The sequence below is a fragment of the Dermacentor albipictus genome, chromosome 1, assembly GCF_038994185.2.
Source record: "Dermacentor albipictus isolate Rhodes 1998 colony chromosome 1, USDA_Dalb.pri_finalv2, whole genome shotgun sequence".
NCBI classification, from domain to species: Eukaryota; Metazoa; Arthropoda; class Arachnida; order Ixodida; family Ixodidae; genus Dermacentor; species Dermacentor albipictus.
In genome coordinates this window covers 477057700-477073868 of record NC_091821.1, presented here as the reverse complement: position 1 = coordinate 477073868, position 16169 = coordinate 477057700, and the positions used below count along the sequence as shown (strand labels likewise).

At 47.3% G+C, this 16169-nt stretch overlaps 1 protein-coding gene across 1 annotated transcript; it reads left to right on the top strand.

Annotated features, from left to right (window-relative positions):
* The first annotated feature begins 11971 nt into the window (after positions 1 to 11971).
* Positions 11972 to 15951, top strand: LOC139059529 (uncharacterized). Its single transcript, XM_070537952.1, has 5 exons — positions 11972 to 12287; positions 13112 to 13272; positions 13335 to 13464; positions 13913 to 14220; positions 14910 to 15951. Exons 1-5 carry the CDS (start codon positions 12138 to 12140, stop codon positions 15289 to 15291), a joined length of 1131 nt encoding a protein of 376 aa, XP_070394053.1. The 5' UTR covers positions 11972 to 12137; the 3' UTR covers positions 15292 to 15951.
* Positions 15952 to 16169: the final 218 nt, after the last annotated feature.

Sequence of the window (16169 nt, the reverse complement as noted above, 5' to 3'; positions counted from 1 at the left end):
GCGCTGGAGTCACGTGACCGGATCTCCTTCGCCAGCTATTTCTGCTGGTGCTTGTTCGTGGCACGGTTGCAGCGCCATCGACGTCTGCGTACGATGTATGGGCCTTGAAAGCGCTGCGCACAGGTTTTGTCCTCCGTAAGGAGCGGGCCTTCGCAAAGGCGCACTTCGGTGAACACTGGTGTTCATCGGGTGGGGAGGTTAGTCCGCAGCCCCGGAAATCCTCATTGGTGGGGTTGCGGCAGACGTCCGCACGACCTCCCAAGCCGTCATACGCGTAGCACGCCTCGGTTTGTCGTTTCTAGAGCATGCAGCGCACAAGGATGACGCCGCACATGACATGCACTTTTATGCCGTCGAAGAGAACGACTAGTGTGGTGGTGTTCTGAATACGTTTGACTCCCAGAACCTTCGGGTTACGATGGTTGACGATCATGCGCTGGAGTTGGGCGTCACTGATGTCTGCGTGGACCCCTCGTATGACCCCTTTGCAGGTGTTGTCTGGGGCCGCGATGTATGCGGCCACTTTGTATACTCCTTCGCTTATGCGGAGTTGCTGGATCTCTGCATAAGCGCAGATAGTTCTTCTTCTCCAGGGTGGAGACGACGAGAACGTTTTGAGTGAAATTCGGGCAGATTTTGTCGCCCTCAGTTTCTGTGGGGGCTAGTGCAGTCGTCATGACCAAAGGTTGAGCCAGCTTGATTTGTTCTATCTTCTTGACGTCCAGTCCGCCGCTAGCCCGCCCCGTCTCGCCACCTCGTCGAGGCTGCGAGACGGTGGAGCACGCCTTGCGGGGCAGCCGTGTGGCAGCCACGCTTCGAGCCCACGTAATATTTCTTGCTTGTGGAAACTGGTGTTTCTTGCCGGGATTTCTTGTTCTTGCCCAAAGCTGTCGTTCAGCCTGGGCTGTTGGCTTCTTCGGAGGAGACTTCCTCTTCTACCACTATTTCTACTTCGGGCCTAATGCCCCTTTTCGTCGGGTTAGGCCTAAGCCTACCCGCGCCTAATGTCGCGGCGGCAATCGTCGACATAAAAAGTTCCACAATTTCCGCACAAGGGCCACTAACCGAAGGAAGTCCTCAGAAGAAACGGTGTTGGATGGCGTGCATTTCAGCGATAGGTGAAGCAAAAAGCAAACTGAAAATATTTACGAAAGCGGGAGCCGATTTTTCCACGTCAGCACTAGTCGGCGGACGAAAGGAGAGAGGAGAGGAGGACGGAGGAGAGAGGGGGAGAGCACAGTTTCGCGCAAAGTGGAAGGTTCGCACGGACTCTACCTGACCTGAAAGACCTGAAGACAAGAGGTATCTTAAGAGCATTTTCGTGCCTTTCTGTGCCATCGACGCGTCCGGCCAGGGTCCAAGAATCTTCATTACTGCAAGTGGTCTAGAATCCAGCTGGTTCATTCCTGTCCGAAGAACGTAGTGCTCGTCGCCGTATTTGGGACAGATACACAGGATGTGTTCAATTGTTTGTGTGGTTCCGCAAGAGTCGCACATCGGCGTATCCCCCTTTCCAATGCGGAACCAGTCTGCTATCGTAAATGCCACCCCGAGCCAGAAGCGGCCCAATACAGTCTCCTCAGAGCTGGAAATTCTTGATGACACCTTTAGTTTTAAGGATGGATCCAGCCTATGACACTTCGGGAGGATGGGAGAAGACCAGTATTTGTGTGTCGTAGCTTTAACCACAGTATGAAGCTTTCTTGCAGCGTCGGTTCTTGATAAGGAGATAAGGAGAAACTAGTCGGGCATTCATATGGGCAGACCGGGTGGCATCGTCGGCGAGGTCATTGCCAGCAGTGCTGGTATGTCCACGTAGCCACTGGAATATAAGTTCATGTCCTTTAGCGATAGCTTGATGGTAGACTTCTCTTATTTCACATGTCAGCCGCTCATAAGTCTTGTGATATAAGGAAAAATTTGGACTCTGAAGTGCTGCCTTAGAGCCGCAAAAAAAGACCCATTTCTGAGGTGTCTCTTGCAGGAGATATTTGACTGCAGCACGCAGGGCAGCAAGCTCTGCCGCTGTTTATGTTGTCATGTGGGATAGTATGAATTTGATTGTGGTTTCGTAGGCGGAATGACAACGGCATCTGAAGACCTGGTAAGTGAGACGAAACCATCAATATAGATGTGTATTTGGGTGTGAGGAAGGGCTAACTGGAGTCATGGCGTGCTGTTCTATGAGATTGAGCGTCTTTCACGGTGCCGGCTACGCCAAAGTGGGCGAGCAGCCAACAGCGCAACAGGACAGGCTTGCGCCGAGACTTCAGAGCCAGCCGGTCAATGGAGATCAGCAAATCAAAAGATAGGTGTTCAAAGCTGTAGGGGAACGTTTCATGTAGGGCAATTTGTTTCTTGTAGCGCAATGACGCTCCGATTTTCCAATCCAGCCACTATAAGTAGCCTGGCGTTTAAATCCTGGAGAACCTTTCATGACAAACCCTGATTGAACAGATAGTTATTTATGCTAATCGTTCCATTGGTTACATAAAGTGAAACTTCTCCGTCGTGCGTACTAACCTAAAGGGCCGTTCCCTATAGAACACTTGTCCGTTCAAAACTTCAGTATGGCTACTCCATCTGGGACCAACATGTTCAGTCGTTATCGCTCTGCCTCGAAGTCATCCAAAACCCTGCTGCTCGATTGATTTTACCTAGCCATTGCCACACTGCAAGTGTCACATCAATGAAATCATCTCTTAATTTGCCTGACCTTTCACTTCGACGTCAGTTTGCTCAACTCATTCCTTTTGATGCAATATACCATTTCAACCTTCACCTACGTAACTCAATCTTCACAGCACCCTCTTTTATTCTTCACGCAACGACCATGAGTTCAATGTTGGCGCATCTAATTGTAGCAATATGTATTTTCATTCTTTTGTACCCACGACAAGCACGTACTGAAAACACATTCTCGCCGACATCGCCTCCATCATCAATGACATGAAGTTAAGACCGCCATATTACGCTCTTTGCTCTGTAATATGTTATAAAACCTTAGAGTAAATAAATGAAGTGAAGCAAATCGTCCAGTCATTTATATAACTATAACTTTCAGGTGCTACACGGGGCTTCTTTTGTATCACTGCAACCAGTCCAACCAGTTGTGTACAAGCTTGCAGCATTAGGTTCGATAGCGACTTGCCTCCTATTTCCAATTTGTGCATAGTACGAATGATGAAATTTCGGAATAGAATTGAATAGGGATATTCAATTATACCGAAACACGAGGTAAAAATAATGGTTTGCACCACGAACGTCCCAATACTTTCATATAATCTATAAGATACCCGAAATTGAGAGAGAACGCAGGGATTCTGAATGACTGGAATTAGAGTTCCTAGCACCTGGACATCTGCGGCAAAAGTTGACGAGCGGCCTTTCTTGCAGGTGCCAAATACTTAACTGCCACTGAGCTCAACATTCTGCTAAATATGGTCAACTGCCAATCCAAGATTGCTGCAGGTTCATGAGTAGGCTAGCGAAATGCATAAATTTGCAGCAATGTGTCTGTAATGAATTCCAGACAGCTAAAACATTCAAACATTTGAATCCTTGCTTCCAAACGTCCCTTGCAGAAATGCAGTCACCCTTGACATGGACGTCGAGATGTGCTACAGTGCGGACACGCCTTTTACGTAGAGTGAAGACTCAAGGCGCGATCCCTCACGACAGTGCAGTTTTGAAATATGCGAAAGCAAAGCGACGAGTGCAAACCAACAAAATAAGTTGCGACTAGGTGTCACGCAGACGCAACGTTAGGACAAGTGTCGCTGGCTGGTGTATAAAAGCCAGCTGCCCGAGAGAAGCGGCCAGAAAACATTTGCTGTCGCTTCAACGTCGCTCGGTGGACCGCAGCTGTCTTGGCTTAACCTGCGAGATCTTCGTAAAAGCAAAAATGTTTGCAACGGTGAGAATTTATATGGCAGTAATTTCAGGGCACATCACTTTCGTTTAGAGAATGCTTCCTTATTTTTCCTTTTCTGATGATTTACGTATTGTCGTGGGAGAGCTTCTTCAATATATCGTTGCATGCGAATCTATTACTACATGTAATGATGTTCATGTTTACAGAATGAGTTAAATGAGCTGAAAGAATACGTGGGCAGGACGGGTAACCGTAGAAGTGCTCCCCGTGTTGTCCGTATATTCTTTGCGCCCTATTAACCTATTCGGCATTATGAACGAGCTAGCCTAAAAGCACGTCTTCTTGCGTGCAAATTATTGTTTTCATGGCAGCTGTAAATATGTTATTTGCGCATTTTGATGGCTCACGGGTCGTTTCATCTTCGATTAGGTCTGATACTGAGAAATGTTTATGCGAACGTCGTCAACGGATTTCACGCTGTTCTTCTCTGCTCATCACGTCCATCAACACAAAGTCAACAGGGTGCTAGTACACTGCATTAATATTGCCGTTTGTTTGTTCTTTGCGGTATTTTATTTTCTTGGGTTATCTTTTCCCATTTTGTTCATATTGTTCATGTTATGCCTACGGTTGTACTTTTTCCCTTCTCCTCCTAAGTACATGATTACCATTACTGAAGCTGCACCATTAGAATATTCAAACTGATTTGTTCACCAATCATGACATTTCACGTCCCATGATGCAATGGGGCTATGAAGGACGCTGTAGGGGGGAGCTGCATATTCATTTCGACCTTCAAATAGGTATACGGGAGTTTTTACATTTCACTTTCAGCGAAGTGTGGTATCCGAGGATTGGAAGTTGAAATTAAGAAATAGCAGCTACACAATCTAGGAAGTGTGTGCACACCTATGCAGTCGGTCATATTTAAAACCTCTTCAGTTTATCGGGACATAGATTATAAAGAAAACGTAGAAGGTCTCACGTGTCAACCCGCTCGAGTTCTTCCAACGTGAGCGAGCGCTTTCAACTGCGCTTGCGAGTTGCACGGAGCCGCTCTGTTTCATAACAACCCGAACGAAGAACTCACGCGTACTTTATTTCAAGGCTTAAGAGCGCTCTTTGTATCAACTGCTATTCAATTCACTTTTGCTAACTCCATCAAGAAATGTAGACGTCGTAGAGAAAGGTGATCTCTTCGCTTGAAATACACAGATTTCGCTACTCACGAAAGTGAGAAATCTCAGCATCAAATCACAAAGTAGGGCTACAGCGAGCCGCTGAGCACAAGATGATTCCGGAATGCACATGCAAACGCTTACCTTAACAAGATCACAAGGACAAATTTTCTTGACGCATGATTCCGTTCTGAAGCTACAGGCGACTACTCTGTGTACGCATAAAAAAAGTTGCAAACAGCGTTTACAGCACCAATCAAGGATTTAGTGCCCCTTGCTGGTCTAAAGACGAAAGTGGAAACGAATAAGCGCCCTCAAAAGTGGCCGCGAAAACTCTTGGAACATTATAAGAAAACGCAGCCGATCTATCGCAGAGGCCATAGTGTACAATTTGGATAAATATTACTGCAGTGCATGCAGCAGGGAATTTTCAGTCCCGTGTGAAAAAATGCGAAAAATTGCTTGGTATCGCTTCCGCAGTTCCATCATGCAGCGCCATGAAAAGCAGCTGAAACCTCCCAACGCTATTCGCTGATTTGCTGACCGTGAGAACATTCTGTGCAGCACATGTTGCCAATTTTGAGCTAAATAAATGAAAAACATGCATGCTTGCGATATTGAAAAGACATCAAAATCATTTCATCATTTCATTACGCGTAGCTGCTTCATCTGGGCGTGGCCTCCTATTTCTAAGCGGCGGATTGCGTCACGTGGTCTACCGCAGCCACCACGTGGTGCCGCGACGAGCGCTTTGCCTTCCTAGCTTCTCTACCGCGAAGCTTCCAGCACTGTAGCGGAGATGAAAGAGCGAAATCCAGATATCGGTGTGATAAATACACAGTAGTTGGAGAATCTGAAAAATGTTTAAACATGGCATACGTGAAAAGACGTGCTTTATAAGCGAGATCTTTCTATGATAGAAAAGTGTTTCAGGGCCCGTTTAATATATCGCCCGCTCGAAGTTTTGCTAACATACCACTGGGTCACAGTGCGTTTAACAGGTGAGCAGCTATCATGCTGGGGTGAGGCCCAACATGTCGTGTGCTCGTAGGTTTTGGGGCTCTTGTAGATTACAAACGTTCTTTTTGTTAATCCCAGTTGCAAGTATTGCTGGTGTACATCGCCGTGGAAGCCTACGGCCTGCACCACCACCAGCAGCAGCTGACACAAGCCGGATACAGGGGCGCCGGTTTCGGTGGCTACGCTGCTGCGGGGACACCTTACGGAGGATACGATGCCTATGCCTCTGTGGGTATCACTTGCTCTCTCTACGCACGCTTTAATCCCGGACATTTCAGCGAGCAGGCAATACTTCCGGTCGCTTGCGCTGGCGGTTGACACTGGCGTCAATATGAGAGCATATCTTTTCCCAGGCATGGTAACAACCATATATTTCGCGTCATGAAATCATAACGTCTTTTACTTTCTGCTGTTGTCTGTACCATATTGGACCATGATCTGGCTCGCCCGACTCGCAGCTTGTGCTTTAAATTACCGTCAGAAATTCTGGCGTGGGAGTGTACTGCTAAAAGCAAGTCTAGTTCTTGCCGAGACAAACTCGCCGCTTTTTCTCTGATTGAATTTTCCCTCTCGCTGTTCCCAGCTGAATTTAGCCGAATATTTTGCTTTGTGCGCTTTGTTCCTTCATTCATTACATTACTGAGGAAACAACTGCAGCCTGAAATTTTCCCGCAGCTATTTGCACGGGCTCACCTGACATGCGCATAAAAGGGCGATATCTTGCACAATAAAAGCACGATTTTTTGCATAATATCGACATTGTCCTGCATAGTTTAAACTCTCCGTCCGCGGTCAAGAAACTGTGCACACATTTTGCTAAACACATTTTGCTGAACACATCATGCTTGACGATGGGCGACAGTGCGTATTGCGGAGATAATTACTTCGAGAAAACCTCGCCCACGAATACGTATTTGGATGACGATGTTACTCTGTAAACAAAGTAGGCATAGTGTAAAGGATGCACCTGTTACTTGCGAACCATTCTTACGGAAGGGACAAGCCTTCTGGACAAGGCTACTTTCGCGAACGCGCTCTTAACCGAGTTTCTGGTACAATTGTACGTTGCGACCTTTAGCATTCTTTCTTTTCGTCCTTCATAACGATGTTAGTGACAAACCCTTGCCTGTAAGGCTTAGCTGATTCAGTGGGTTTTGGACTATGCTGTTCAACTTCCGTCACAAAGCAGGCAACAATTGCTTTTGCAGTTCCTCTCTACAATGTTATCTACTACAATTGCCAGTGTATACTGGCTGGCTACCCAGCACAGGTTGCCTAGTCGGTACTTACACTGGCTAACCTCCCTGTCCGTTCTCTCGTTTTCTCTCGCTCTCTCGCTTTCCCCCTCTCTTTCTCTCTCTCTTGACATAAGATTTGCCAACGAAAAAATCTCATTCTTCTTCTGGCTTGCAGCCACCTCAGCCGTACAGTTTTGGCTACGACAACGTGGACGAGTACGGGAATCGGCAGTTCCGCAACGAGCAAAGTGACTCCAACAACGCTAAGACCGGCTCGTACGGCTACCGTGACGTCAGCGGCCTCTACCGGCGAGTGAACTACGTGGCCGATGCGAACGGCTTCCGGGCCACCGTGGACACCAATGAGCCTGGCACCGCCCCTGGTGCCAGCGCCGACGCGGTCTTCAACGCTGCACCAGTCGTCCCTCCGGTTCCCTCAGGACGTGGAGAGATTGATGCATCTGGAGCCTATGTCGCTAATGCGGCTGGGCCTTACAACGCTGGTGGCTACAGCGGTTACGGCGGATGCGGATACAACTCCTATGGAGGCGCTGCTGGTGGCTACGGATACAAGCCGTACGGGCGTCAGGGTTACGTTGCCAGTGGCCCAGCACTCGGCGGATACGCTTACGGCGACCAATCACCTTACGGCTACGGTGCCGCCGGCTACGCTGCAGGCAACTCGCCGGGTGTCTACGGCGCCCCTGCTGGATACGGAAGTTGGCCTTCCGCTCACCGCGGATACCGCCGCCGTCGTTAATGAAGCGATCTGCAAAACTATTAGTAAAGCGCTGAAAACACCGTGTTATTTTCTAAATAAAGTGGGAACAGTACGGTTAAAATGCTTGTCCCAAACAAGAGATAATAGGTTTAAAACAGAAGGTGAATCTCAAGGTCGTGCCTAACATTCTGCATGTAAAAAAAGAAATAAAATCACGAGATTATATTCAAGAAACCATTACCTCCTTTCTACTAGCAACACGTGAACATTACCGAGTATCTTTATTGATGAATTTTTCTCTTGCGCATTCCGAATGTCGTTTTCTGTACTAAGGCGAAACTTACTGGTGAAAATCAAGGTGTACGTTTCTTGAGTTCTAAGGCGAGTAAATGTTAATCTCTGAATCAGCACTTTGTTAGCTCTGTGTACCGCAGTGAATGGTTAGCACCGCGTAACCTTAAACTGTAGGTTTCGAGATACACAATTATGTTCCAAAAACGTATATATGTGATGCTGTACCAGCGTACCGCTGCAAGCAAATCACAAGGTCTGCTTATAAAAGGGAAGCTGAAGAATCTGTCGAATTCAATAGGGTGTTCATATACGGATGCGGGAACCTTATAAACCATGGAGGTAAAATTTTGGGGGTATATATGTGATGCTGTACCAGCGTACCGCTGCAAGCAAATCACAACGTCTTCTTATTCAAGGGAAGCTGAAGAATCTGTCGAATTCAATAGGACGCTCATATACGGATGCGGGAACCTTATAAACCATGAAGGTAAAATTTTGGGGGGGGGGGATTTTCACTTAGGAGCGACGCAATCGTCAGTTAAAATTGCGCTGTAGCTCCGCCCCCCGGCGAGCGCCGCGCGCAGCTGCTGACGCTGACGATGCGAGCGGAGACCGGAAACCGCGGCTTAGTGACGTCAACAGGGGTGTTCCGCTCCTTTGCAGTCTCCGCGACCGTGCCTGACCGGGCTTATTAACGCGATAGCGTTAAGGAGCTCGTGTCGCAGAAAAGCCGGTGTCGTCGGCGTCGGTGTCGGCGTCGGCGTTTGCGGCGTTGACCGTGAGCGATAAATCACGGCAGGCGCTTCATAAATAAAAAGCAACTTCCAAGATTGGCCCGGTGGGAATCGAACCAGGGTCTCCGGAGTGTGAGACGGAGACGCTACCACTCAGCCACGAGTTCGATGCTTCCAAGCGGTGCAAACGCGCCTCTAGTGAATGCGGTGTTGCCTTCGAAACGAGCCGTGGAAAGTTATACTGCGGTGTATATCGGTAATTATGAACATGTAACGTACAGAAGTCACAATTACACGAGTTGCGAAGTGCGTTTCCGCTGCATTTCTTCTGCTCTTTCCGCACACGCAGAGCCATCTTGCGGCAAACACAGAAGACCTCCTCCTCTCAATGTACGGCGCTGCCCCGACAGGAGGCGCGCCGCGCGCGCATTGGGACCGCTGCCAGGCGCGTCGCGGGACTCCCTCTCCCCTGACGACGCTTCGCCGTGCTCCCGGTTTAGATTACTATCTATCTCTCTGCCCGTGCCGATCACGACGTTTGGCTGGCGTAGATCGTTTCCCCTCCGAGACACCGAGTTCTTTGGTTCGTTTCGTTCGCTCAGGCGCACGTTTCGTTGCCGCGCTGAACGCTGCGTTGCTCGACGCTCACCGCGTGATAGGTGGGCGCTAAGTCCGATGCGGGGCGCATCGTAAGTGATTGCTGTGCCGTAGCGCATTGTCTTATACCCCTTGGCGGGTCGACGGGAACGCTGTCGCGTCCCACTCTTGAAGGCGAAGCTTAAGCGTCCTCCAATTTTTTCTGCGTGCGTGCCGTCCTAACCTTCTTCGCTCGACCCTACATTCCTTTATTTGTGTGCATATAGGAGTGGTAGTTGACGTGCGCAGCATCAATTGAACTTGTAGGCCCATCATGCCGGCGTTCTGTGCAGCCTACGCTTGCACGAACACCAGCGGCCGCGACGGTGTTCCGATGTTCCAGTCTATAGTTCCTGCTAGACAAGAAGCTCTCAGCTATGTGGGAGGCTGCTGTGAAGCGAAACAACTTCAAACGCTTAAGAGCAAGTGTTGTGCTCTAACTACTTCCGTGACGATTACTACCGGAATTTATCAATAATGCGTGCTTTGGGTTCTCCTAAAAAAATTGTTAGCACGCTGAACGGAAGGTGCATGTTTATCGCCCACCCTTGACGCAGGTTTCATCGCCAAGCGCCGCGAATTTTCTATTCGCACGTGTGTTGTGAAACAGCCTGCATGCAGCTACCATAACGCAGTGCAAGCGTAAAGTTTGCATGTGTTGGAAAGCCTGCTCAAGCCAAGACGCTGCATTCCCCCTTCTCTCGCACACATGAGAAACCGACCATCTCACGTAGCCGATGGAATTCGCCGGTTACGAGTAGCGTGCGGATGGCGCGCTGATGAAGGTTGTATACTACACGTGCTACAACAGCCGGTAAACTTTTCTCGCGTTTAAACCATCTGTGTAAATTGCCGACAGCTTTGGGGCAGCGCACAAACGCTGAAGATCGCATAACCGCTTACGTTCTACGAGGAGGCATGCAGGAACATATCACTACAGTTGTTTGCCCGGAAATATACTCACTGGAACGCTGAATGCAGCTTATCAAAAACCATACTCGCCAAAGAGCATTCCCAACACAAGGAGATACTAACACTTCGCCTTCGTTCACGTGGAAAGCAGTGCTTGCACCAGCATTTTTTGCTTATTGGAGAGGCCGGCTCTTCGCAATCGGCTCGTACATGTAGTATGTACAGTCGACCAAAAAAGTTTACGGACCAAGAGACCTGACAAAAAGCGGAATATCTCCGCAGCCTCCAAATGCAGCCGGGTATTCCCATTTCCAGCCTTTACTGGTATATGTGAACAACATTGTGATGTACAGTTTTACTGGCTACATTTAAAGGCTGCTCATATATTTAGCATTTTCTGAGACCCCGTGGTCCGTAAACTTTTTTGGTCGACTGTACAAGTATGTACGTAGGTGTAGTATGTACAAGTATAAACCCCTTACAAGTGATCTTGCGCGCGACAGCGCTGCAAGCGAGGTGATGGCTGTCGCGTTCACTTGTCGTCTGCAAGTCGAACCATTGTTGGCGTCACGAGGCGCCCGACCAATCACAGGCGGAAACGAGGCGCGTGAGCTGGGCGTGTCTGCGGCTGCACTTTTCGTCGAAATAAAATATGTTTGCGCTTTCTTTCACTCAATTTCGATGCGATATTTGAATTCAGAGGGTTGAAAACCACGGCGTACCGCTCTACACCCATTTTTTCTGGAAAACCTTTCAGCTTCCCTTTAACGGCTTTTTAAATTGGGACCGAAATATTTGTTTGTGCTTGCACAACGCAACGAAAAGTCTGCATAAACATAAGGTATTATGCGCAGCATGGCTGCGCGGTAGTATCGTACACGGTACGTTTTTACATCAAATGGGGGTAAATAGGCTTTTTGCAAAGACGACACCCTAAACGTGTAATCTGGCACCTATCAAAATCGGTTCTTTTAGCCACACCCTACACTGTTAAAACGTTTGCAACCTTTAAGCGGGGGCTACATGGGGCGTTTTTCTCCTGCGATTATCGCGCGCCAAAAAAAAAACGCGCTGGTAGGACGCCGGCCAGGCTACATGAGGCGCACGGGCGGCGAACGCCGCCGCAGTGTGGCCAGACAAGGCAAAAATGTTTTGGCTACCACTAAATGAACAAACAATGCTTATATGTTGTTTGCTTGTGTTATAATTAATAAATTATGCAATAAATACCTCACTAATATGTCTAAACACATTACCACGTATGTTTAGTATTGTATCGATATTTTTGTCGATGTTCAGCGGAGAGAGTTGGCCGGAAATGTTTCGTCTGGCGACCTTGTGCGACTGCAACAGGTGTGCGGGTTGCGCAGAGTTTCTGTGTGAGCTTTGTTCTGTACATTGCTTGTGGCTCTCGTTGCTGAAAACTAATTTTAAAAAGAGTTTTCATTTACTTCGCGCGGACGGCAAGCAGGAAGCGTTACTGCGAGGGAGAACGCGCCGCTTCTATTCTTGTGACCAAACCCAGTGTCCATGGGGGTACATCGGCGTCTTGTGTTGTTAAAAAAAAGATTACTGCTGATGAAGATGAGGGACCTAGAAGAAAAGAAGAAAAGAAAGAGGAAATTCTGGGTGCACCCCATCTGGCAAGTCAGAAAGGAGGAGGGTGAATACCACACCGCGGTAAGTAACTTGTCGGTATGTAGCGATCGATCTCCTGTTGTGCGTTCGGGAACTTTAACTACCCCAACTCTTCGTTTTATCTTACCTGCTTCCTTCCTTTTTCTTGTGTTCGTCGTTTTTTTGCTATGTTTTACATGATGTATCTGTACCAACTCGCCCAGCTCAATGTTTTGCGGCTTGTGCTTGCCATAATCAAATTTTGTGCCAGTCGGAGGTCGTAGTTCAAAACTAGCATATTTTCCTTTTTTTTTTCACGCTTAAGGTGCCAGCTGAATGCCATCCACGTTATGTATTTATCACTCTTATAAATGCACGAATGGCTTCATACGAGCTGTATTAATTGCGATGAATCCAGGAACTCCGTGGTGTGTCATTGTAAGCGGTTGCATTCTCTAGCGTTGCTTTTCCGCATATGCCTGAGAAACTGGTTGCCGCGTCGGCAGCATAGGCCAACGTACCCTTGACCAGTTTTGCTTCAGCGCCTGCGGCGTTTTCGCATTGATTAAGATTCGCATCCGAGAGCTCAGAATGCACTCGGAAGACACTTTGTTACGCTTGGTGTGTACCACTCCCTATTTTGCGTTAATGTCAACACACGCTATTAAGAAACAGTACTTGGAAGAGAGGCTGGCGGTGTGACTTTAAAAAACGGGACGATGTAAACTGAGGTCCGGGTCGCTAGAAAAATGCCCACTCCAATAATAATAATAATCACAAAACAAGCTCCACATCTCTGTACGTCACCTACCATTTGTGTAATGATGAAGGGTGGGGTAAATATGTGGTGTCAGTTGGTAATTTTTGTTTCACTGTTGTCATTGCAGTTTCCAGTCATGAAGACAGATGAAGACATGTTCTTCCGATACTATCGGATGAGTCCGAAGCAATTTGACGAACTGCACAGCATTGTCCGCAGGGACTTGAGGAGGAATTTTGTTTGCCGGGAGCCTCTTTGCTCTGAAGAGAGACTTGCTATAACCCTCAGGTACTGTAGCACTTGTGACTGCAGTGACGCTCTCACAGAACTTTTCAACTACTTGTACGCAGGTACCTATCCTCGGGAATGGCAATCAAGCAGATAGCACTCGCATTTCGAGTTGCGCCAGCAACATGTCGGCTTGTGATTCACAATGCCTGCAGAGTGATCTGGAAGCACTTGGAGCCGCTCTACCTGCCTGTATGTATTTCTTGCCTAATTCTGTTCCTGACTCTGGTTGTGGAACTTTAATAGGCGATGTAGCAAACTTAAATTTGCATGAAAGAGCCAAAAGGGCAAAAGTGAAGGGCATTGCAGTGGCTTAAATGAATTAATTCAGAAAGCAAGACCATTTTTAGCATCTGTCACTTCCAAACCATTCGCCCAAATATTCAGGTTTGCTCTTTTTTTTTTTCATTTAGGAGCCAGGGCCCGTGCAATGGGAGGAATCTGCACAAGAATTCAGCAGGCGTTGGAACTTTCCTCATTGTGTAGGAGCAGTAGACGGAAAGCACGTCCAGATTATTGCACCACCAAATTCTGGAAGCAGCTATTTCAACTATAAGGTACTGTTCACTCCATAAGCTGAACCAGATGTCATACATATACAGGGGATGCTCATGCATGTCTAATGTTCTCCTTTTATTAGGGGACGTTCTCCATTGTTTTGATGGCCATCGTGGATGCAAAGTACAAGTTCATGATGGTAGATGTCGGTGCACCAGGCCGACACAGTGACGGCGGAGTCTTCAAATCGTGCACATTTGGAAAAAAGCTAAACGATGGCGTCGTGGCCCTACCAGCAGCAGCACGCCTTCCAAAAAGCCAGAAGGTTGCGCCACATGTTTTCGTCGGGGACGAAGCATTCCAATTGAGGACAGATTTTTTGCGTCCATTCCCGGGCAAAGGCATGCTGCCAATCCAGAGGGTATTCAACTACCGGCTGAGCAGAGCAAGGTATTGAATGCCATTGTAAAAATATGGCATTGTTTTATTTGTGTTGTTGAAAAAAAAAAAGACGAACTCAAGTGTTCTTGCACTGCTTTTCATGCCCAGCGATGGCTCAATATAGTATCTTATGCTGTGATTGAGTGACAAGGAAGCAAGAGAAAATTGTTTTCTGCAGTACATACTTCTCGTTCCGGCCTGTAAAAAACTAAGTTTTAAACACATTCTCTTGATAGTGTGTTTTATTCTTTGTATTGATTCATGAGGCATTATAAACATAAATCACCACGTCGTATTTGTCTACGACCAATGCATAGTTTAAAAATGAATTCCTTTGGTCACGCTGTTCCGGCATAAATAGCCAAATGGTGGCTTCGATACTACAGTTATACACAGGTCGCATGAGGCACAAGAAAACTGCAATATGGTCCCCATTCTTTTCAGTCATTGTCACACTTTCTTTTGAGGCAGCATTATTTAGTGTTATGGTGAATTAAGGCAATGAAGCAGTGAATGCAGCACTAAAGTTTGGTGTGTATGCACCTTTGAAACAAGATTTAGCAAATGTTATCTCATGTGATATTCTTTCAATTACTAATAAACAAAGTGCACTCGAACAAACTTCTTTGAAGTAAAATAACTTGTTTAATGCTATTGCACAGCTGCAAATAATCATGTTTTTACAAAATGTGGTGCAGGCGCATCGTGGAAAATGCCTTTGGCATTTTGACAGCTCGTTGGAGAATCTTGCTGGGGCCCATGAACCTTCTACCTAAAAATGCAACCTTTGCTGTCCTGGCTTGCTGCGCTCTCCATAACTTCATCTCTTCTGCCCGGGAAACAACCTACTGTCCACCAGGCTATGTGGATTCCGAGGATGATTATGGGAATATCGTCCCAGGCCAGTGGAGAAGTGATGCTGTGTCAAGTAGCCTGCTTGACCTTGAAACAACGCAGTCTAGGAACTACAGAGCAAGTGCTGCTGACACAAGGAATCTTTTCGCCCAGTACTTTTTTAATGAAGGTGCCATTGCATGGCAGTGGGCTCACACTGGACTTACAGTGCCACAGAATCCATAGTGGATTTAAAGCACCCATTTATTCAGGGTTGTCAGGAAATGTATACTTCGCGATGAATTGCAGCAAATCCATTTCCATGTCCCGTTTCGCATGCTTCGGGCATGCCCGCAGCTTGTGGGCAACTAGCTGCCCATAGACTGACGCTTGGTCCTTGTCCTCAGCTATCAGGGCGTCAACTTTATCAATGTCGTCCTGCCACCGAGACCTCTCTTTCTCTTTCCTTTTCTTTCCTGCGCCAGACCGAGGGGCTACCAGGGTTCTTGCAGCGGTGCTGGCTTGTGAGCTGCCGCTTGGTGTGTGTGGCTCTGGGCTGGTACTTCTTGAGGGCACAGGTGGAGAGAAAGCATCATCTTCAGGAGGTTCCGCTCCGTCTTGAATAAAGAAAAGAATTGCAAACCTTAAGCACTCAAAAAGGTTTTTGGATCGTTTTAAAGAGTGGAAAAGTAAAAAAATGATTTGTAAACTTCCCATGCTGCTTCTTCGTAAATGAAAGTATGTATTTCAGAACAGAGCCCACACGTAGGACCGAGCTCACACAGGACAAGATGGTGTTCAGCATAAGTTGAACGCAGTGTGTACAATGATAGCTTCTTGCTCTTAGCTAAATTACCTTGCAGTGTTTCAGCATCAGAAGTAAATAAATTATTTTCAAATCTGAGAGACTTGACTGCTGGCTCATTATATTGCAAGTGTGGGTACTTGTGTCGACAGTGTTTGCAGGTGCATAGCAGCATAATTGGAATGTAAATTTGCACCTTCTGTTTCACTGTAGATCGATTCCAGGACCGACTCTGCAGTTTCACCGTCCTGCACATGGCTGTTTGAGAAGGTGCTGAAAGAAAAATTAAGCGTCAAATGACACGGAACACCACACAGTT

Coding starts and splice junctions, on each gene's coding strand:
- LOC139059529 (XM_070537952.1), top strand. CDS start 12,138: ATGGGGGTACATCGGCGTCTTGTGTTGTTAAAAAAAAGATTACTGCTG. Junction 13,465..13,912: donor TGGAGCCGCTCTACCTGCCT/GTATGTATTTCT, acceptor TCCTTTTATTAG/GGGACGTTCTCCATTGTTTT. Junction 14,221..14,909: donor TACCGGCTGAGCAGAGCAAG/GTATTGAATGCC, acceptor AATGTGGTGCAG/GCGCATCGTGGAAAATGCCT.